The following is a 23,247-nucleotide window of genomic DNA, read 5'->3' as shown; positions in this document are numbered from 1 at the left end:
CAACTCCTACATTCCTGCTGGGTGACCTTGGGCTAGTCACAGTTCTCTCAGGACTCTGTCAGCCCCACCTACCTCACAAGGTGTCTGTTCCGGGGAGAGGGAGGGAAAGGAGTTTGTAAGCCACTTTGAGTTTCCTTACAGGAGAGAAAGGTGGGAGTGTGAATCCAAATTCTTCTTCTTCTTCTTCTTCTTCTTCTTCTTCTTCTTCTTCTTCTTCTTCTTCTTCTTCTTCTGTACTCCCTTTCCCCCGCAGCGTCATTCATTGGCCGCAGGGGGGCGCTGGCGTCCCACCTCTCCTGCAGCCCTCCCCTCCCGCTTGCACAATTTCCCTGCGGCGCAAACGGGCCATGGAAGCAGTTGCTGTTGCTGCTCTTGCAGTTTTTCCACGATGGGTAAGTGCATGAGATCCTCTGCGGGGCTGGGGGCGCACTAGGCGTCGCCTGGCACTCGTGAGCAGCTGCGTGCGTCGGTAGGAGGGGGTCCTGCAGGCAGAAATCCGCCCCCGCGCAACCTCGGCCTGGGAAAAGAAGCGCTGGAAATGTGCAATCCTACAGTTGCAATGAAATCCTACAGTTGCAGTTGCTACCTGCCGGCCTTTGGGGGCTGCCGGGAAGGGGAGAGATCTAAGCCGGGGACGCTCCGGAAGGCCGGGCACGGAACTGGCGGCTCATCCCTTCCCCGCCCGCTTTGCTTCCTTCTGGCTTTCATTGCACTGGCATCCAGAGGACGAATCCAGGCTGGCGTTTGCGGTTGCAATCTATTCGGATGGGTTTGGGTGCAAAGCGGCTGGGGAGCCTCTCGGGGAGGTGCAGATCTCCAGACCAATGGAGGTGTGTGGAGGCCCCCAAGGCCAGTCGCTGCGGGGCCCCCAAACGAGGGGAAGGAGGAGGTGGTTTTCTTGCATTGGAATCCCCGAAGCCTCTGACTGCCCCGCCCCCCGCCCCCCCAGTTGGAAACAGAAAGCTGGGTTAGGGGCTTCCCCCTTCTGACGTGTTCGGATGTGACTTCTTTCTTTCCCTGAAGTTGGGCGTGGAAGTTTCGTCTGTGGTTTGTCATCAGGGCTATTTTAAGCGACTTAGTCATCCCTCCCCCTCTCCCCCGTCCCCTGGCAGGGGTGAAATCTCTATTCCTGGTGTATTCCCTTAGGTTTCATTGGGATCTGTATCAGTGTCATTTTTTTTTTCCAGTTGGGAAAACAATTAGGCATGCTTATAGTATTTTTTTTAAAAAAATCTGTATTGGAAACCAGACCTTTTTTTTAAAAAAAAGACAAACAGTATTGCCTCTGAGATCCGTTTTTTCCCCATCGCATCTACGAATATAAACTTCAAATACAAATGTAAGGAATAGATTCATTCCTTAACGAGACTCTGCACTCAGGATGTCTTGAAAGTTTTCAAGGAGCAAATCTGAGTTGTGAGATCCTCAAAAGAATTTACACCTCTGTACGGGTCCTTGCCTTGGAAACCACCCAAAGAGTCGTCACAAGATGGCTGTGATGATAGCACTTTACGTACGCTACTCGATGTTTCGTTGCTCAGTCTGAGGCGTTTTGGAGGAAAGGCAAGATAACAATATAATCACAGGTCACTTTAAATCTAGGCTCATTCCACACATGCAGAATAATGCACTTTCAAACTGCTTTCAATGCTCTTTGAAGCTGTGTGGAATGGCAAAATCCACTTGCAAACAGTTGTGAAAGTGGTTTGAAAACACATTATTTTGCGTGTGCGGAAGGGGCCTCTGACTGCTTCCCTTTATACCTTCAGGGTCTTTTACAAACAGCCAGGCAAATTACAAACAAATCACCCAGGATTAGTCAGTCTCCTTCGCTGGTTCATTTATTCCTCAGGGTTCTAGCTTTCGAATTCCACTGCTGCTGAATGACCATGCAGTTTGTTTGTTTTTAACCACGTCCAGCAAAATCCATAAAAGAAGCTCAGCCTCCCCGTTCCTCTTCCGCCACGACATAGCAAGTCCTGTTTGCTTGCCTCATACCTAGAGAAGGTGCTCCTTTGATCATGCCGGACTCTGGCCCCACCCGCACATGCAGAAGAATGCACGTTCAATGCACTTTGCAGCTGGATATAACTGTGCGGAACAGCAAAATCCGCTTGCAAACAATTGTGAAAGTGGATTGAAAGTGCAATATTCTGCATGTGCAGAAGGGGCCTCTGTTACGGAGAAAGGAAAAACCACTTTCCGAAAGATAAATCCATGAAGGAACAGGGATCCCCTGCTATCCTTCCAAGGGTCTTTCTCAGACTAATGTGATCTTTTTTGGGGGGGGGGGGGTATTAAATCCATATTGTCCACCTTCACAATAATTGGGCGCTCTGAAGTCACTTCGCTGCGTCCTCTCACAGCTGGAGAAGATTTGATTGTGTGATAAGGCAGCTTGATGCCAGTATGTTTGGGCTTGCTCTTCGAGTCACTGCTGTCCCAAAAATATGCTTAACTGAACAGAAAATATATTGGTCAGGAAATTAGAGCTTGCAACCCCACTTTCCTAAACTTTTTGTGTGTGTGTGTATGTGTGTGTGCGTGCGCATGGGGGGGGGGGTATTTTTAACACTTTTTCAAAAAAATTCTAAGGAGCTCATATTTATGAGTCTGCAATTGAAGATTAGGTAGCGTTTGTGAGAACAGTTCCTTTTTGAGACAATTTGGACAGCCACCTTGTAAAAGAGTTTCTGAATCCTTTAGCACCTCAGGCCCCTTCCGCACATGCAGAATAATGCACTTTCAATCCACTTTCACAATTGTTTGCAAGCAGATTTTGCTATTCCGCACAGTGAAATCCAGCTCCAAAGGGCATTGAAAGTGGATTGAAAGTGCATTATTCTGCATGTGTGGAAGGGGCCTCAGAGAGCAACAACATTTCCGGGGCATAGATTTTCAGGGGTCAAAGCTCCCTTCGTGAAAAATCTGATCAAGGGGGCTTTGATTCTTGAAAAAGTTCATACCCCGAAAATGTGGTTGGTCTCTACTACTGAACTCAAATCTAGCTCTCATGCTGCCATCCAATACGGCTACCCCAGCATGGTGCACTGCTTAAGACTGGTGGACTTTAATCTGGTGAACCGGGTTTGATTTCCCACCCCTCCACACGAGTGGAAAGGTAGGATAAAACTGCAGCCCATTTGAGTTTCTTCCTGGGGAAAGCAATTGTCTGCCTGTTCCACCCCGCGTGCCTTCAATTGATGGAGCAGGGACTTTGCCAACAGCACATCCCACCACGAGAAACATGTTTGGGTGGCAGAGAAATCCTCATTGCCTTGGCTGCGAGAAGCCGGACTGTTTCTTGGAACTCCTTGCGCGGGTAGAGGAGTTGCCGGATGTTTGTGAACCCGTCGACCTTTTAATCTCAGAGGAAAGAATCCTCCAGGTTTAATCCCTTTGAATAACTTCGTGGCCACGCCTTTCTGGGGACAGCAAAGTAAACTCCCATTGAACATGGGCAGGAACAGGCCAGGCAAGCCGGGCAATTATGAGAACAAATAGCACCAACATTAGCGATGGTGTTAGTCCATGGCACACAGTTACGGAAGGCAGGATTGCAGCAACCGGAGCCACAGCTGTAGCCAGAGCTGACTCATGCCTGGATTTCAGGAGCATGTATTTCCTGTCGTTCTGTTAACGTGAGGACTCTGGCTTGATTTCGGGCTCCGTCTTCCTTTTGGATCTCTTTCTAGGGTTGACGCTTAATGATGCCCAAGGCAACTGTGAAGCTTATAATAACCGGAGATGACTTTGGCTACTGCCCAAGAAGAAACCAAGGCATCGTGGAGTGTTTCCTCGCAGGCGCGGTTTCCAATGTGTCCCTTCTGGTCAACGGCAGCGCGGTCTCTGACGCGGTACAACAGGCGAGGAGGTGAGAATCCCCGTTATAGTCGCTATTCCTGTTTGTCACGTGGCCGCCTTCGACCCCTCCCCGGGCCAGACGTGAAAGCAGCAACCCCGGGCCAACCCCTGACAAGGCTGAGGCATCTATATCCTCGGGAAACTTCCAAGTATTCTGGATTAACAGAAAGAAAAACAAAACACATTTCCTGAAGGAAACTTTGGGTGCTTCTGAAGGAATATAACGCCGATAACAGTTGAGAAGTAGTTAATGGAGGTATGGGAGAAATTGTCCCAATGAAGTCTTGGGAAAACCTATCAAATGTTGGAATGGGTGGTTCTGGGGAAACAGAGGGGTGATTTCAGTGGTGGGATCCAGCAGGTTCTCACCAGTTCCCGAGAGTGGGTTACTAATTATTTGTGTGTGCCGAGAGGGGGTTACTAACCGGGTCCACTTTTCCATCTCCACGCCCTCGCCTCCCCGAGAGGCATACTGCCTTTGAACGTGAAGGTTCCATATAGCAATTGCGACTAATAATGTAACTCCCTGAACTGGGTTAATCCCTTTCAGGTACTGCAATTCATGGATTCTCAGCCTTTCATACCTTTTATCTCACCAGTCTCTATCAAAGAACCTGTGTGTTTCACCATTGCTGTGTTCAGATTTGTGAGTCGGGGCATTTTCTATAATGTGATGATGATTTAGAAATGACCTGGTGCCAAAAAATGTTTTGGGGTCGTGGTGGGGTGAATTTTTGGATCCCACCACTGGGTGATTTCCAAATTATTGCCCCCTCTCTTGACTTTTTGTGAACCTCTTATTTTTTCACTGTCACTGATGCTGGTATTGGTTTGTCAAATCCAAGTGTGGGAAAACAAACAAGCTCTGTTTCATGGTGGAAAGTGTCATCAAGTCACAGCTTACTTGTGGGGATCTTATAGGGTTTTCAAGGCAAGAAGAAAAAAGTAGTTTGCCATTGCCTGCCTCTGCACAGCCATGCTGGACTTCCTGGGTGGTCTCTGATCAGTAATAATAATAATAATAATAATAATAATAATAATAATATAATAATAATTATTATTACTACTACTACTACTACTACTACTACTACTACTATCTATCTATCTATCTATCTATCTATCTATCTATCTATCTATCTATCTATCTATCTATCTATCTATCTATCTATCTATCTATCTATCTATCTATCTATCTATCTATTTATTTATTAAATTTAGTATACTGCCCTATCCCTGAAGGGCTCAGGGCGGTGTACAGATAAAACATCAGCTAAAAACATACATATAAAAGTCATAAGACAACAGTCATATCTTAAAACATCGCCCGTGCCCTTACGAAACCCTCCTAATGCAATTGATCCCGCTTAGCTTCCAAGACTAGATGAAATCAGGCTAGCCTGGGCCGCCCAGGTAAGGGTGTTTTGTTCCTTAAAGGTAAAAGAAGTCCTCTATGCAAGCACCAAGTCAATACTGACTTATGGGGTGACGTCACATCACAATGTTTACTTGGCGGACTTTGTTTATGGGGTGATTTGCCGCAGCCTTCCCCAGTTGTCTACACTTTATTCCAGCAAGCTGGGTACTCATTTTACCTACCTCAGAAGGATGGAAGGCTGAATCAACCTAGAACTGCCTCTTGGCTGATCCCGCATTGAGCAGGGGGTTGGACTAGATGGCCTCTGTGGCCCCTCCCACTTCTACGGTTCTAAATGTACATTTGGGAATTTTCACTCCTTTGAACTGAGAAATGACTGAAGTGTTGGGAGCAAATTGATGGTTTGTTTTTTGTGCATTTGTCAATGAGGGCCAAACGCTGTTTATTTAATTCATTTATGCTCCACTTTTCTCCCCAGTGGAGGCCAAAGTGACTTACACAGTCCTCCTCTCCTCCGTTTTACCTTCTCAACAACCCTGTGAGGAAGGCTAGACTGAGAGTGTGTGACTGCAGATTATATCCCTCCTGACACTGGACCTGAGGGACCGAAACTCCAGTTGTGTTTACATGACCCTAAAAAAGCAATCCCACGTGGTTCCTGTTTCTCCCAAGGCAGTTGTGTTGAGGACATGAAGGGAAGAACCGAGAAGTGCTGAACTTCTTTCAGGAAGTACAAAACGAACACATGATCGCTTTGGCCTCGCAAATAATTGTTTACGGCTGGGCTCTGTGCTGATGCCGTTTCACAATTTTGTGGCATTATGTTAGCTTTGCCAGCCAGGAAATTACACCCAGGAGCGAATGCGACCATGTGTGGGTGGAGATATGTTCTTTCAAAGGCACACGACACTATTGCTGCAATCTGAAGCACCCCTGGCAGGGGGCCAGGTCACGTGGGCTTCATTGTGGAATAAATGATGTAACCTTCTTTGGATCCCCTTTGAGGAGAAAAAACAAGGTCTAAAGTAAATAAAAATAAATAACTATTCACAGAAGGATTCCTGTTTCCAATAGTATTTATGAGAGGTTCACACAGCAGGTGACTTTTGCTTTTCTTCAAAAGGAAGGTTAATTTTGGAAATTAAACACAGTGAGATTCTGTGCACGAAAGAGCTTGAGGGGCGGAGACTGTGTTGGGTTAGTTCAGCCATAGCACTAATTACTATGGAGCATGGCTCCCTGCACCTTGCAAGCATCGGTTATTGTATTGCGGGCATAAGGAAGTAGCTTGGCCATTCATTCATCCTTTTACAGACTTGCCATAGAAAAGTTTACGCCCTATGTTTTGGATTCTTTTGCTGGCATTCCCAAGTTTTTCGTTTTACAGCAATTGAAGCCACCTAGAAGAAGAAGAAGAGTTGGATTTATATCCCCCCTTCTCTACTGCAAGGAGACTCAAAGAAGAAGAAGAAGAAGAAGAAGAGTTTGGATTTATATCCCCCCTTTCTCTCCTGCAGGAGACTCAAAGGGGCTTACAATCTCCTTGCCCTTCCCCCCTCACAACAAACACCCTGTGAGGTAGGTGGGGCTGAGAGAGCTCCGAGAAGCTGTGAGTAGCCCAAGGTCACCCAGCTGGCATGTGTGGGAGTGTACAGGCTAATCTGAATTCCCAAGCCTCCACAGCTCAAGTGGCAGAGCAGGGAATCAAACCCGGTTCCTCCAGATTAGATACTTACAAACTCCTTTCCCTTCCCCCCTCACAACTAACACCCTGTGAGGTAGGTGGGGCTGAGAGAGCTCAGAAGAACTGTGACTAATTCAAGATCACCCAGCTGGCATGTGTTGGAATGTACAGGCTAATCTGAATTCCCCAGAGAAGACTCCACAGCTCAGTCGGCAGAGCAGGGAATCAAACCCAGTTCCTCCAGATTAGAGTACACCTGTCCTTAACCACTACGCCACTGCTGCTCCTAGCCTAATTTCTGTCAACGTGCTCATCTGTGTTTGGAAACTAAGCCATTTGATCTGAGCTTGAAATATCTTCTTTAAATCAAGATCAGGGTATTTTTACCCGCAGCCTCACTGTCTATTCCTTCGTCAGTTCTAGGCGATCTCAAGGACTCAAATCCTCTACTACTTTCAATTCTTACTTTTGAAATAGAATGCAAGTTTTTGTTTTCCTTTAGAAGCGTGTTTGAGCATATGGGAGTGGTTTCCTGACAAAGTAAGCCCAGTGAAAATCTTTGCAAACTTGTTTTCTTTTAACACCTGGCTAACGGGTATGCATACAGGTAATCCCTTGAATGGAAGATCGCCCTTCCGCAGAAAGATCTGCAGGCCCATTCACTTTGTATTAGAGAATATCTCAGATCTGGGTCAATCTTTTTGCCTGACGCCTTGATAAAGAGAGCGCTTAATCGCTGGCACTTGATCGTTTAATCCTTTTAACAGTCTGTGCCGACTGATAAGCTTGTCGGAATTTGATCGGAAACATTATTTTGTGAAGATGCCAAGCTGAGAGTTTAGTAAATTGAAGTTCTGCTTCAGCTGACTGCAGAAGTGATTGGCATGAAGTTCTCTGAATCATATCATGACTGAAACATACAGAGGTTTCCACAGTGGCTAACCTACAACTGAGAAAAAGAATGCTACTGAGCTGGAATTCTTATGCAGATTTGACTCTGACCCTCTTGAACTGGGAGAAGCAAGCAGGTTACAGAGAGTAATTGATTTGGGTACACTATTCAACTTGCTTTAATAGTGCTAAGCATTTATATTGCCTTTTCGAGTCTTCAGAGCACTTTGCGTAGAGTATCTTGCCATAATCACTACAATGACCCTGCCAGGTCAGTAAGTAATATTATCCCTATATTGCAGACGTGGAGTCACAGAATTGCTTGCATAAAACCAGCGTGGTGTAGCGATTAAGAGTAGGTATGCTCTAATCTGGAGAACTGGGATTGATTCCCCACTCTGCCAGTTGAGCTGTGGAGGATTATTTGGTGAACCAGATTGGCTTGTGCACTCCAGCACATGCCAGCTCGGTGACCTTGGACTAGTCACAGTTCTTTGGAGCTCTCTCAGCCCCACCCACCTCACAGGGTGTTTGTTGTGGGGGGGTGGGAAGGGAAAAGGCGATTGTAAGCCCCTTTGAGTCTCCTACAGGAGAGAAAGGGGGGATATTGATCCAAACTCCTTCTCTTCTTCTTCTGAGACTATGACTGAGGTAAGATTTGAACCAGAAACTTCTAGATTTGTAGCTCTCTAGCACTCTCTTTTTGCTGTTTGCTTGCTTTATCTCTGATATCATTTTGCTGTTCTTGATGCTTTGGATATTCTTGGTCTGTTTTGGCTCAGGTGGCTTAATGAAAGCCAATGCAGTTTTGGCCTGCATCAATAGGAGTATAGTGTCTAGATCAAGAGACATAAAAGTACCACTCTATTCCGCATTTGTCAGACTTCACCTGGAATACTGTGTCCAGTTCTGAGCATTACAATTCAAGAAGAATATTGACAAGCTGGAACAGGTCCAGAGGAGGGCGACCAAAATGGTAAAAGGTCTGGAATCCATGCCCTGTGAAGAGAGACTTAGGAAGCTGGGTATATTTGGAGAAGAGAAGGTTAAGGGGTGACATGACAGCCATGTTTAAATATCTGAAGGAATGTCATGTTGAAGATGGAGCAAGCTTGTTTTCTGCTGCTCCAAGACTAGGATGAGGAGTATTGGGTTCAAGGTACAGGAAAAGAGATTTCACCAAAACATTAGGAAGAACTTCGTGACAGTAAGGACTATTCGATAGTGGAATACACTGCCTTGGCGAGTGGTGGAGTCTTCTTCTTTGGATGTTTTTAAACAGAAGCTGGATGACTATCTCTCAGGAGTGCAGTGATTGTGTGTTTCTGCATGGCAGGGGGTTGGACTTGATGGCCCTTGCGGTCTCTTCCAACTCCATGATTCTGTGATTCTTTAATTTTTTTGTGCTGCATGGACAGCTGGATTTAATTTATTTTTTTGTCTTGAATGTTTCAAACTTGTATTTTTCTTCTTCTAAGTGATGTTGCAAACTATCTCTACTGGCGATTTTGAACACAGGTCTTCCCAGTCTTGGTACAACACTTTTACCGTTAAACTCTCACATATGCTAAGGCTGTGGTGGTGAACCTTTGGCACTCCAGATGTTATGGACTACAATTCCCATCAGCCCCTGCCAGCATGGCCAATTGGCCATGCTGGCAGGGGCTGATGGGAATTGTAGTCCATAACATCTGGAATGCCAAAGGTTCGCCACCACTGTTCTAAGGTGCTATGCAGTGCACCACCTGCAATTCCCATATCACATATCACATTGCTGATGGCATATTGTTGGTCATTTATGTTTCTGTAGGATAATTATTAACCCAAAGAAGCATTGCCCTCCTATTTTTTTAAAATCAGGGGAAGGCAGACAATTCCAGAGTGAATGAATACATCATAAAGAAAGCACAATAAAAACTTCAGCAGTCCTCAATATAGGAATTGGGATATTACGAGTGGAATTCTATTTTTATTTCCAAACTGTGGAGGCTCTGCTGTGCTTGCAGAAGGTTTAAGATCCAATGAACTTTTCATGGGCTTTCATGAACTTTTCATCCAGTAGAATCCGCCTAAATCCCATTCAGGGTCTTGTTCATTGGTGAAACAAGGGGGCAGAAGTTAACGGGTGCTTTTAAATGTTTATTGTCTAGGTACCACATTCCAATAGGACTCCATGCCAACCTGTCCGAAGGGGCACCTGTTTGCCGTGCTTTGAAAGAGGAATCCTCACTACTCAACCAAGAAGGGCTCTTTCATGGAAAGATGGGAATCAGGACGGTGTTAGCAGAAGGTCTTCTTAAGATGTCTGAGGTAGGTGGGAGAAAGATGTATATTCAGCCCACTCATCCTTTCCAGACTGATGGCTGGCAAGAGATACCAACTGAAGGGGAAACCCCAAATCCTATACTGTGGTCTTCAAGATAGCATGTAATGTTTGTATGCTTGTACGCATGTATTTAATAAAGTATAACCTCTAAACATCCAAAGTGAATGATTATAGTACTGCACAAACGCTTCTAGGAACACTGCAAAAATCCAGACCATGTTCTGGACAATCAGCTAGTGTTCTTAAAGTAAGTCATAATCCAGATACATATCCAAATCCACATCAGTCCAGAGAGTCTAATTGCATAGTCCAGTAAGGCTGCCCAATTGCCTTGCCCCATATGTCCCAAATCGGCCTCTGCGTTCAGCAGAGGCAAATTTACTGGTGATCCCTGGCCCCTCAATGATGCGGCTGGCCTCCACCCGGGCCAGAGCCTTTACAGCTCTGGCCCCTGCCTGGTGGAACGCTCTACCTCCAGCTACGCGGGCCCTGCGGGATCTTACTGAATTTCGCAGGGCCTGCAAGACGGAGCTGTTCCACCGGGCCTTTGGGGAGCCCGGCCGCTGATGCCCCCCCCTTTCTTTCTAAAATCTGTGGACCCTGCCGTTCCCCCTCCCTCTTCTTTCCTCCCCCCTCTTTTCTTAGGGGACTATGAGTAGGACGCCATCGGTAATTTTGATAGATGCTGCATTTTAATGGGGGTCGATTTTAACATATAGAGCCATATTTAATAACTATTTAAAAATTTGATTTTATTTGTGCTCTATCTATTTGTTTGTTCGCCGCCCTGAGCCCTTCGGGGGAGGGCAGTTTACAAATATAATAAATAATAATAATAATTAGGAACACACCTCTTTACTGAAACTGCTTGAATAGAAAAAAAAACAGTTGGATGGCGGTGATCCTATGTAAGCGCTAGACGTGACAGCATATGCATATTGCTGATGAAATAAAATAATTGATCATCTGCCAAACAGGATTTCATCTGGCTCCTTTTTATTGCTGACTTGGAGTATGTACTTTGGACTATACCATGGGACTCTCTAGCCTGATCTGGCTTTGGACATGTACATGGATTATAAGCATACAAACATTACCTGATATCTTGTTTGTCCCAGTGTAGTGGTTTGGGGTTTTCCCTTCAGTTGAGTTCTTGTCCATCTTGTGAACGTGGTATGCAGCGTTCTAGTATTCTGTGTATATGACGTGGAGTTTTGTAATATATCTGGTCATTGACTGTAAATAAAGTCTTCTTCAAGTGAAACTGTGTATATGACATTCAGCAGGTTACATCCTGTTGGTGATACACACACCTATTTTCCCCTGGTCCTTTTATATTTGTGTGTGTGGTGTGCGCTGATTGCGCCAGCTTTGCCACCCGGGAAATTACACTTGGAAGCAAAAGCTGTTACTCACCAATGTACATAAGGGCGGAGGTACATTCTTTAAAGGGCACTTATGCCAACGTTGCAGTTTGAAGCACACGCAGCAGTGGCAGTGTGGAGATAGGCTCTGAGGGCATCATGGCTGAGAACTTCCCAAAGCCTAATGCCATCATGACGCTCACGGGTATTGAGTTGGTCCTAAGGGGCACTTATCTGACTGACAGAGGCAGCTGGAGAAAGCTCTTGGGAAATGAGAAAAGCTAGCCCAGACTGTTGTTTGCACAAATCCATTCATCGAAATGCCACCTTTTGCCCAGCATTTCCTCTTTTTCTTAGGTGAAGCAGGAACTGATAGCACAAGTGGAGTTGTTCTCCGAGCTCACAGGCCACCTGCCCCATCACATGGATGGACATCAGCATGTCCATGTTCTTCCAGGTAAAGGTGTCTCTGCATAAACCTTCCTTTTATTTTCAGTGACTTCCACAGCTTGTGTTTTCCCTCCCCAAGATAACCTTTAATCGAAAGAAATATCTCCCACTTGCCTTTTAAGTGGATGGAACCTGGACCTGATTCTTTAAAAATCCACATGTCTAGTCTGGCTGTGGCTCTCTTAAGATCTCAGGCAGGGGGAGATACTGTAAAGCCTGCTGCTCACAGATTATTTTTAGCAGAGCCCTCATCTCAAGAATCTTTTGCATCCTCTGCGGCTGACTTTCTGCTGGGATTTAAGCTTCTTAAAAATTGCAATCATGGCAAAATTATACAGATATCAAAAGTTGGGTAGATTGGCATTTGTTTCCTCCCCACAAATTAGGAATCTAAACAGGGATTACATTGTGGTTTAGAACTGTGGTTTGTGGAGAGGAAACAAACTCCGGTTTGCCCATGGGCCTGCAGTTCAGTTGGAATTTTGTTGAAGGCCTCCTGAACTAAGAAGTTCTAAGTCATGTTCTGTTCATTGGGAAACATGGGGAAGGTATGTATGAGGGCAAGCGCTGTCTGTGTCCAGTGTAGAAAAACAGAAATTTGAACACTGTCTGAGGGACTGTAGTGTGATGGGAGAGAAACCTGGTTAAAATCTTACATTCTGCCACCACCTACCCTGTTTCCCCGAATATAAGACATCCCCGGAAAATAAGACGTAGTAGAGGTTTTGCTGAAGTGCGAAACATAAGGCATCCCCCAAAAGTAAGATGTAGCAAAGTTTTTGTTTGGAAGAATGCCCGACAAACAGAACACAGAAAAATAAGACAGCCCCTGAAAATAAGACATAGCGCATCTTTGGGAGCAAAAATTAATATAAGACACTGTCTTATTTTTGGGGAACACAGAACCTATGCAGATTGCTTTTCCTCTGCCTCATGCCCATCCCCAGCCCTGCCCACAATATGGAGATAGATAATCTTAGTTTATGCTACAGAGCTTTTGTAAGGATTGCTGTCTGCCAAGCCTTTTGAAATCTAAAAGCATGATCTGAATGTTGTTAATGTTCTTATTTATCATCTTCCAGAGATCAGGCATGTGTTTGCACAGGTGTTAGAGGAATATGGAATCAGACATACTCGTGTCCCTATAGAACCAGACCTTCCCCACTGCAGCTGGATAGACCCACACTTAATGAACTTTTACCTGAGCGTGGAAAAAGATTCACTGAATACAGTTGATGTTTTCACGAAGCACGGAATAAGGTGAGGACCCTCTTCTTCAGAAATATCTCTGGTCCCCACCAGTGCTTGAGCTTTTTTTAATCCTGAATTGAACAGATTTGCCATTTTGATCAAAGGCGTGTGTTTATTTTATGGTGGAATGTTGTGCAGAGGGGAAATGTATCCCTTTTGGAGCAGCAGTGGCGTGGTGGTTAAGAGCAGGTTCACTCTAATCTGGAGAACTGGGTTTGATTCCCTGCTCTGTCACTTGAGCTGTGGAGGTTTATCTGGGGAACTAGATTAGCGTGTGCACTCCAACACACACCAGCTGGCTGACCTAGGGCTAGTCACAGCTCTTCAGAGCTCTCTCAGGAAGGAAAGGAAATTGTAAGCCCCTTTGAGTCTCCTTACAGGAGAGAAAGTGGAGTGGATGGGTATAAATCCAAACTCTTCTTCTTTTGCGTCTTGCCAAAGAATATTATATTCTAGAGAATGATTGGTCATTTCCTTATTTCTGCCTTAACATCAATCTATTCCCACCCTCCTTTTTGGGATGATTAGCTATATTATGCATTTGGAATTGAAGTTCTATTGAAAATACATTGGATAAGTTCAGAGTTTGTCACTATTTGAGATATTTATATCCCAGCTCTCAGAGTGGATTTTGTTAGGCAGTTTCCAGTAAAAAAGAACAACAGAGAAACATTTTAAATCATGAAAGAATCCAAAGCAAAGACAACCCATAAATTATAACACTGAATGTAGTGCTTTTATTTATTTTATGTATAGCTGACCTTTCTTACTCTGACTCAAGGTGGAGTACTGCCTAAAAATAATGCAAGCATAAAGCACAAGACCTTCCAGTAAAGAATTCGTAGGATTAGGAGATCATGGGAAGACCCCAGAAACCCAACAATGCCTGAAAATAAAATGGAAGAAGAAAGCAAAGCTAACCTCCTTCCCAATCAATGAAAATAAAATCTCAAATTTTTGTGGGAAGGGAGGTTCACAGTCAAGATGCCACAGCCGAAAAGGCCCCGCTTTAACCAATAAAAAGCTGGCAGTGGTGCCCTTTCTTGAAAAGAACCCACTCGCATTTTGTGATCTGGCTGTTTCATGGAGGAATGTAACCACTGTTCAGTGTTTAGCCCTTCTACAAGCAAGTGATATTTTGAGAGGGAACTAGAATCTAGGGGGAGACAGAGGGAATTCTCCCCAAAAACAATCCCCTATGCAGTGGCATAGGAGGTTAAGAGCTCGTGTATCTAATCTGGAGGAACTGGGTTTGATTCCCAGCTCTGCCCCCTGAGCTGTGGAGGCTTATCTGGGGAATTCAGATTAGCCTGTACACTCCCACACACGCCAGCTGGGTGACCTTGGGCTAGTCACAGCTTCTTGGAGCTCTCTTAGCCCCACCTACCTCACGGAGTGTTTGTTGTGAGGGGGGAAGGGCAAGGAGATTGTAAGCCCCTTTGAGTCTCCTGCAGGAGAGAAAGGGGGATATAAATCCAAACTCTTCTTCTTCTTTATTGGCTTGGATCCATGGGAGAATTTCTATGAGCATAAGGGAGGAAGGGGGCAATTTTTATCATTCAGTTCTGGGGTCAACCTGTCCCCCTCTCCAGAGCATCATTTCTAGGGACATAACTGGACTAAAGCAAGAAGCAGGGGAGGTATGTTGTGTGGACTGCAGTCCCTTTCCTTCCATACAGAACTTTCAGTGGATCCCAGCCACTGCCTCTTAGATTCGTTGAGCAATGATTGCAGTTGCCGTATATTAGAAATTTGAATGGAAAATTGCAGACAATGACTGACTGGCTCAGAGATGTGTGAACTGGAGCAACACAGTTGTGAAATGGGGTTAGCTGGAATTAGCTCAGCAGGGATTTCCTGTTGCTAAACATGGGAACCATCACTCTCAGAATCACCAGTCTGATGGACGTTTGCTTTCCTGTCTAGGGACACCTGCTGCATTTTTTTTTGCAAGATTTTTTTTTAAAAAGCACAGCTTGAACTTTTAGCAAAAAGCCCCTGAATGTATATTTTAATTTTTATGAGCCCTAGGTTACTTTGCTGGACTCCTGCGTCCGTCCTGCAGAAGCAGGCAAAGAGGAAGAATATCAGGAGGGGGGAGGGGCTGAGTCCCTGACATTTTGCGAAAGGGCAGGACTCTAGTGTGGAGTGAAGCAACCTCTTTTCCTTCCCATTTTCCCTCCTGAGGCTGCGTAAAGCAGGCAGGAGCTCATCTTTCTAATTACACAGAAGAAAAATATTGAATGTAGCAACCAGATATTTAACATTACAACTTCAGAATTCACCAGTAAACGTAAGATTTCAGGTTTTGTTAGTAAGAAAATAAAACCAAGTATTTCCCATCATCCCCATAGTGGATATTTCACATTCTGCTGTACATTTAATATTTCCCAACAATTCAGGAGTGTGTGATCTCTCATACTGGAAATTTTGCAGCAGTGTATCCTGTATGGTTGTGGAGATTTGAATATGTTTGCCTGTTTTGGACAAATTGTTCTTTATCTGCTTCTTGGAGTGGAGGGAAATGGAGGATTTTGGTACTTAACTCTAGCCCAAGGTCATCCAACTGGCATGTGTTGCAGTGTACAGGCTAATCTAGTTCCCCAGATAAGCCTCCAAAGCTCAAGTGGCAGAGGGGAAAATCAAACCCTGTTCTCCAGATTAGAGTGCACCTGCTCTTAACCACCACGCCGCTGCTGCTCCAAAAGGGATACATTTCCCCTCTGCACAACATTCCACCATAAAATAAACCCACGCCTTTGATCAAAATGGCTCGAGGGGGTGGGGGGTGGCTCAACAGTAAAGTGTCTCCTTGGCAGTCTGGAGGTCCCAGATTCAATCCCCACCATCTCCAGTAAAAAGAGGTTGAATAGTAGGTGATGGGAAAGACCTCTCCCAGAGAGCCTGTGCCAGCCTAAGTGGACAGAACTGCCCTTGGAGCAGCAGTGGCGTAGGAGGTTAAGAGCTCGTGTATCTAATCTGGAGGAACCGGGTTTGATTCCCAGCTCTGCTGCCTGAGCTGTGGAGGCTTATCTGGGGAATTCAGATTAGCCTGTGCACTTCCACACACACCAGCTGGGTGACCTTGGGCTAGTCACAGCTTCTCGGAGCTCTCTCAGCCCCACCTACCTAACAGGGTGTTTGTTGTGAGGGGGGAAGGGCAAGGAGATTGTAAGCCCCTTTGAGTCTCCTGCAGGAAAGAAAGGGGGGATATAAATCCAAACTACTACTCCTCCTCCTCCTCTTCCTCTTCCTCTTCTTCTTCTTCTTCTTCTTGGTGGCATCTGAGTCAGTACGAGGCAGTTTGATGTATGTATCATCTTTCACAGAGACTGGGCGTCACCACGTGCGCGAAGCCACTGCTTCATATACTTTCCAGCAGCAAGTTGGTTAATGTTTGCCCTTCTTTCCTTCACAGGTGGCCAGATATATACATAGGCTTGAGCACCATGGGGAAAAACATGTCTGTTAGCAACATCCTCAGAGCCATCGATAACGCTATGGCAGATTTCCTGGCCAAGGCAGATTCCTCCATTGCTTCGAGCTTGCCCTCAAGCCCAGATCAAGAAACCAGGATGGTTACAATTGAGCTGATGACACACCCAGGGTACCCCAGCGTTCCACCAGTGGGGGGCTGTGGTGAGGGACCCGATGACTTTTCTCAGTCATGGGAACGTTTACATGAACTGGAGACGTTAACGAACCTGGAACTGCAGAGCCACTACAAAACGAGGAACATTCAGCTGTGTGCGTTCAAAGACTTGTAAACGTGTGTGGTTGGAGACCCCTCCGTTTTTGCTAAGAGACAGGGCTGGATTCAGTATGAGGTTACATAAACGGCAGATGGTAGACCCCAAATAAGTCAAAGGCCATTCAGTATAACTGTAGAAGAATTTGCTAGGAAGGAGTGTGCTGCCATTCCGGTTGTTGTATCTTCGAGTACCTCTTCATAAGAGGGAGGATTACAGGATGTCATTCCACAAGAGGAAAATTGAACACTTTGGCAATGGGGCCTGCATTAAAAAGCAGAATACGATGAATAGAATGGAAGATTCTACAAGGAGGAGGAGAAGAATATGGGTGTGGGTTTTGTGTCTGTCATATCGGACTTCCCCATGTGGTGGGCACAGAAGATCCTGATTTATGGGTCCAAGAGTTAGAATGAAAAGATTAGGTTTCTACAGTCTTCAGTCTGGCCCATTAAATCAGGATTCAGGAGCAAGAACTATAGAGACAAGGCTACGCACACACTGAAAAAGAAGAATTCTGTACCAAGACCATCCAAATTCCATGCCAATAAAAGCTGAATTCCGCTCCATGTATAAGTTATGGACAATTGTCTGTATTCCCTTTTATTTGAAGCTGCTCTGGACAAAAGCAGTGTTTGGCTGTTGTGGGCTTTCAGACTGTGTGGCCATTGTCTGGTAGTTTTTTCTCTCCCCCCCACCCCAATTTGGCTGGCCATTTCCTGCTTGCCAGCCAGCTAGCCAGGTGAGCACTGATGGACAACGGCCACAATCACCTGGCGGTCTCCTGCCATCAGTGGACAAATGGAAACACTGAACATTCTGCCACACCGTAGCTGGAGATCAAATATCTCCTCCTCCTGAAAAGCCCTCCAAGTCAACCAGGAAGAAGTGAGGTACAGTTTTACCACAAGGATGTATAATTCCCTCAACTATAAGTTTTGCTGGTGTTGTTTTGATTTGTCCACTTAGGAGATGGTTAGAGTCGTGTTGAAGATTTGGTTCTATCCAGATCTTGAATAAAAGAAAACAGATCATGCTCAGGTTGTACTGTGTATGCTAAAACCACACAAATCTAGACTTGTACTCAAGATTTGTGCCAGATTGTAGCCACAAAAGCCAGCCACTGTCAATAATGCAATCAAAACACTTTTGAGTTTGATCAGTAAGGTCACACCATTTTAAAGCAAATAGAGTTTTATTGAAGCTAAATTAGGAAGATGCTTAAAAAACAAACAGTATAGTTTAGCATTGACAGGGTGCACAGAAAATAACAAAGCTAACAATGGAGTCCTATACGGTGTGGTTGTTTCTTGAGGCCTGAGGTTTCAAAGCATCAGCAAAGTTCTCTCTGGCAGCAAGGTGGGCGGTGGGGAGGGGGAACGGAAAGGAACGGTAGAGAGATAACCAGCTACTGCCTTGCTTACTCCTAGGAAATGATGGCCATCATTTGGTGACTCCTTTCATTACTATCCAAGGACTGTCCTCATGGAATCTTCCAGGACTTGTTTGAGTTGTCCTCTCCCAACAGGAAATTCTCAGATGCATCGAATGATCTAATTAGCACCAGCCTGGGGACTTGGCCTTAAAGATAAGCAACAACTAAAAAAAATGCACTCTGCACTTGACAGAGGCTACAGCTAGCTAAAACTGGAAGAACCTTCTAAGAAGGGTACTGCCTTGATACCGACAACCAAAACTCTTTCTGTGAATTGAGCAGCCTGACCGGTATTGTTTGTGTGAGTGTGAAGTCCTGTCAAATCACAGCTGACTTACTGCGACCCCGCTTATTCCAACAACCCCATGGTGCGGTTTTCAAGGCAAGAGGCATTCAGAGGTGGTTTGCCATTGCCTGCCTCTGCAAGATGCCCCTGGTCTTCCTTGGAGGTCTCCCATCCAAACATTTGCCCGGGGTCGAGACGGAGTGTGTATGACGGGCTCAAGGTCACCCAGTAATCTTCTGTGGCAGGAATGGGCATTCAAACCTGGGTTTCAGGTCCCAGGGTGACACCTTGACCACTACACCACACTGGCTGCCTTAAATTTTTTTAAGTCGACGTGTGTATTCAATGTCCACCAGCGTGGTGTAGCGGTTAAGAGCAGGTGGATTCTAATCTGGAGAACCGGGTTTGATTCCCCACTCCTCCACCTGAGTGGCAGAGACATATCTGGTGAATCACATGTATTTCTGCACTCCTACATTCCTGCTGGTCAACCTTGGGCCAGTCACAGTTCTCTCAGAACTCTCTCAGCCCAACTTTTGTGGGGAGAGGAAGGGAAAGGAGCTTGTAAACCACCTTGAGTCTCCTTACAGGAGAGAAAGGTGGGATATAAATTCAAACTCTTCTGTGCTTTCATGGAGCATGCTGTTTAGCCAACGTAAAGGAGAAAAGGTGGTTCAGGCTGGAGAAGATATAGAATACCATCCTCACACGCAAATACAGCATCATTGTGCAAGGACAATTTGCAGAACTTTCACTTGTTTTGCCCAGCAGATTTTTAATCGTTGCTGCGATGACCGCTCTCCTATTCCTTTGTAAATAAATGACAGGTGCAGAACAATGTTTATTAATTTCTTTATTCCCATATCTATATATATCACTGCCTCCAGAAATTTAATTCCAAACCCCTTTTTATTTCCTCCTACTGTGTCCAAGTGGGATTTCAGATTAACAAATCAAAGTTTTATCCATATATGTTCTTTAGCGTAAAGGTTTCAAGAAATAATTTACAGTAAATAAAACCATTGGAGGGAACCACGTCTGCTGAGGTGACCGTCGCTTCATATTAATCCTCTCTCTCGTACCTTTACGTCTCTGAGACCCTATTAGGATCTGACTCCATTTCTAGTCTCTCAATGTTTCTACCTATTTCTTTGGGCAGTTCTATACTTCATAGGACACCAAGCTGCTAATATCAATGATCCACCCTTTCTCACTGTGAGTTTAGCATAGACAGCCGGGAAAACGAGTTTATTCATAACGACTGCAAATCGTTATAAATACGCTGTGCGGAATCCACTTCAATGCAGCACGGACTAACTCTGCTTTTGTACAGACTGATTCTCTTCCTCTTAATTCAGCACAGATTCTTCCATCACTCTCCAGTGTCAACTAATCACATCTCTCACTCATCCCCTTTGCCCGCCCCCTTCCTTCTACAACTTACCTCTGTTTTGATGCTGCTTTGTTATTCAGAGTGCCTCTGCTCTTCCTTTGCTTGCATTCCTTTGGATTAAACTATGAAACCAATGTTTTAACACAAAACAGCCCTTTGGCATTTTGAGAGCCAGCGTGGTGCAGTGGTTAAGAACAGGTGGGCTCTAATCTGGAGAACCGAGTTTGATTCCCCACTCCTCCACCTGAGTGGCAGAGACTTATCTGGTGAACCAGATGTATTTCTGCTCTCCTACATTCCTGCTGTGCGACCTTGGGCCAGTCACAGTTCTCTGGAAGGTTGTATTAAGACTGGTTCTTGATGTTATGAACAGGCCAAGTGCTTACCTATTGTGTCGTGTGCGGAAATATCAGCTCGAGCATCCTCACTCTTCACAGTTCTCTCCCTCCTTACAGCCGTATCCGCATGCATACCTAGGCCTGTTGAGGATACCGTTTCGTTCATCTGATAGGGAGCAATCTGACATGCTAAAGGGCGGCTTTTTAAGGACTTCTTGTGCTCGCTGTCATGGGAGATCCTGCAGCTATCTTTCCAAAATGTATCAGGTTCTAAGTCATAAACATGGTGAAAGCAGCCATGCTTGGCAGTTAACACAACCACATTCATCCATCTACTCACGCAGAATTGCTGGGAGGCACCGGACAGCCAACAGCGAGCTTAGTTGGCTGAGTTGCTTGGAGCTGCTTGTCCATGGCCAGTGGATGTGCAGCTCTGTACCTAAGACTTTCTAGCTACCACTGAATAACCAACATTGATCCTAGAAAGGGGCAGAACAAGGAAAGAATAAGAGTTTGCATTTATCTTATTTTCACAACTGCAAGGAGTCTCAAAGCAACTCGCAATCTTTTTCCATCCCCCTCCCCATAACAGGCCCCTTGCGAGGTAGGTGTGGTTGAGAGAGTTCTGAGAGAACTGGCTCAAGGTCACCCAGCAGGTTTCATGTGGAGGAATGGGCGATCGAACCCGGTTCTCCAGATTAGAGTCCACTGCTCTTAACCACTACACCACGCTGGCCTATGAAAGGATAGTTGCAAGCAGGAGGATGGAAAGAGGGGTAGACAGAGGCCTGAGAGAAAAAGAAAGTGCACAAGATCAGACAGGAGGTGCTTATGGGGCTGGCAGCTGACGTGGATGAGCGTGCTGGTGAACAGCCACTGCTTGGATTTGAGGCCTCTCTTTTATTTACCACATGGCATTAAAGGTTTTGGCAATGGGAAAACTTCTGGCACTAATTGACTAAGCTCTGCTAATGTCTCAGAAAGACCAGGCAATTACTTTGGTTCCCACTGCTTCAGCTGCTTTGATTGTATGTGCGTAAAGTGCAGTCAATCGCAGCCGACTTGTAGGGTTTTCAAGGCAAGAGACTAACAGAGGTGGCTTTGCCATTGCCTTCCTCTGCAGAACCCCATAAGGGTAGTACAATATATAAAGCAGAGTCCTAGGATAAAGCAGCCAGAATAGGATGAAGGGGAATGAGGGGAAGAGAAATGCAGAGCAGGAAAGGCAAAGACGCAGGTGGTGAACCCAGAGAAAGCCACCTGCTAAAAATCACTCAGCCCCCTTCCACATATGCAGAATAATGCATTCAATCCACTTTCACAACTGTTTGAAAGCGGATTCCGCTATTCCACAGTAAAATCCAGCTTCCAAGTGCATCGAAAGTGCATTATTCTGCTTGTGTGGAAGGGGCCTAAGAGGTACAAAATGGTGAATACTTACACAGTGTAAATAGCCTTAAACCTTTTCTGTCTGGGGACTGTTCCTGAAACGTGCAAGGGCAGAAATTGGCCTGCACAGTCCAGAAAACATGAACATCCTTCACATGATTGTGGGGTCTGAACATTTAACCCATTGGTCAGCCTTCAGAGAAGTGTGAACAGACCGAAAGGATGTTGAAGTGCAGTTATGAAGAGATACAGGGCCATGACCTGGCCAGCCTCTTCTTGTCAAATCTCAAAAGTTAAGCAAGACTGGCTTTGGTTAGTACTTGGATTATGGAAGGCCACCAGGATGGTCCGGAGTTGCTATGCAGAGTCACTTCAGTGCACCTCTTGCCTTGAAAACCCACCTTGATAGCAACAAACAAAGGAAACAGGACCTATGAATGGCCAATACAGAATCATACCATTCTGGCTTCTGCTTCAGCACTACTTCTAGTTCAGAGTAATTCAACAGAGAATTTTTAAAGTCTCAGGGGCTGGGTCTTTACTAGTGCTGCTATCCAAGGGTCTTTTGAATGGAGGCATGCTGGAAATTGAATCTTTAAAGTGTGTTCTGCCACTAAACTATACTCCTTTCCTACAATAAATTGGTTCCAAGAGAATGGCAGAAGAGCCACATGATTCCCTTGGAGTATCTTGCAGGGCACTTAAATTCCTTCCCACCTCCACTCTGGTAAACTCCCCTGAGATGATTTCCAACATACAATTTGAATCCTGTAAAAGACCCCCAGATAGCTGACTGTATAGATCACAGAAAAGGTGGGGGGAATATATTCAGTCTCAACATTTTGATCTCTTCATCTTAATCTCTGCTCAGGGGGAAAAAAACTTTAACAAACTTACAAAGACCCAAAGATTAAGAAATAACTAATTTTTTTTAAAAAAAGAACACCCAAGGGAAGTAAGCCATGCCACAAAACATTTGAGAGCATTTTTATTCAGGGTAGCGGAATGGAATCGCAAGAAAGCCTGTACCAATACAAGTAGGTGATGGAGACTTGGATCTTAAACTACAGGTTTAGAATTCAGCTTTGTTTAGGAATCTAGACAGAACCGAAAGAGACAGGAAGTTGTTGGAATACCTGAGGTCGTTGCCTCACTTGGGTTGTTCTGCATTCACCAGTGACTCAACAATACCGCGCTTGAGGGCCAGTTCAACCAGGACTCCCAGCAATGCTCTCTTCTGGGCTTGCCCACTGTTGCCTTCCCCGGGTAGCATCGGTTCATGGAGAAGTGAAAAATTGGTAAGAGGATTACATATCTAGGACCACCCCAAATTTAGTTAAGTATGGGCTCTCGTGTCTACACAGTACAGACCCTAGACCTCAACGCTTGCTCCCTATCTCACCACTGGTGGGCAGGAAGCAATCTCTTAACAGCTGGACAATTTACCTGTGT

The 23,247-nt window shown here is 45.3% G+C and overlaps 1 protein-coding gene across 1 annotated transcript; it reads left to right on the top strand.

The window, feature by feature from the left end:
* Window positions 1-288: 288 nt before the first annotated feature.
* YDJC (YdjC chitooligosaccharide deacetylase homolog) lies at window positions 289-17,990 on the top strand. Its single transcript, XM_048514875.1, has 6 exons — window positions 289-392; window positions 3,696-3,874; window positions 9,965-10,124; window positions 11,862-11,961; window positions 13,037-13,214; window positions 16,624-17,990. Exons 2-6 carry the CDS (start codon window positions 3,708-3,710, stop codon window positions 16,970-16,972), a joined length of 954 nt encoding a protein of 317 aa, XP_048370832.1. The 5' UTR covers window positions 289-392; window positions 3,696-3,707; the 3' UTR covers window positions 16,973-17,990.
* Window positions 17,991-23,247: the final 5,257 nt, after the last annotated feature.

This window comes from Sphaerodactylus townsendi, linkage group LG13 (genome assembly GCF_021028975.2).
Source record: "Sphaerodactylus townsendi isolate TG3544 linkage group LG13, MPM_Stown_v2.3, whole genome shotgun sequence".
In the NCBI taxonomy this organism is placed as follows: Eukaryota; Metazoa; Chordata; class Lepidosauria; order Squamata; family Sphaerodactylidae; genus Sphaerodactylus; species Sphaerodactylus townsendi.
Note: the sequence above shows the minus strand (reverse complement) of the source record. Positions and strands in the feature narration are given on the sequence as shown.

What these genes read in the sequence shown, in the direction of transcription:
- YDJC (XM_048514875.1), top strand. Translation starts at nt 3,708, where the DNA reads ATGATGCCCAAGGCAACTGTGAAGCTTATAATAACCGGAGATGACTTT. An exon ending in GCGGTACAACAGGCGAGGAG is followed by an intron (nt 3,875 to 9,964) that starts GTGAGAATCCCC and finishes TTTATTGTCTAG; the next exon opens with GTACCACATTCCAATAGGAC. An exon ending in GCATGTCCATGTTCTTCCAG is followed by an intron (nt 11,962 to 13,036) that starts GTAAAGGTGTCT and finishes ATCATCTTCCAG; the next exon opens with AGATCAGGCATGTGTTTGCA.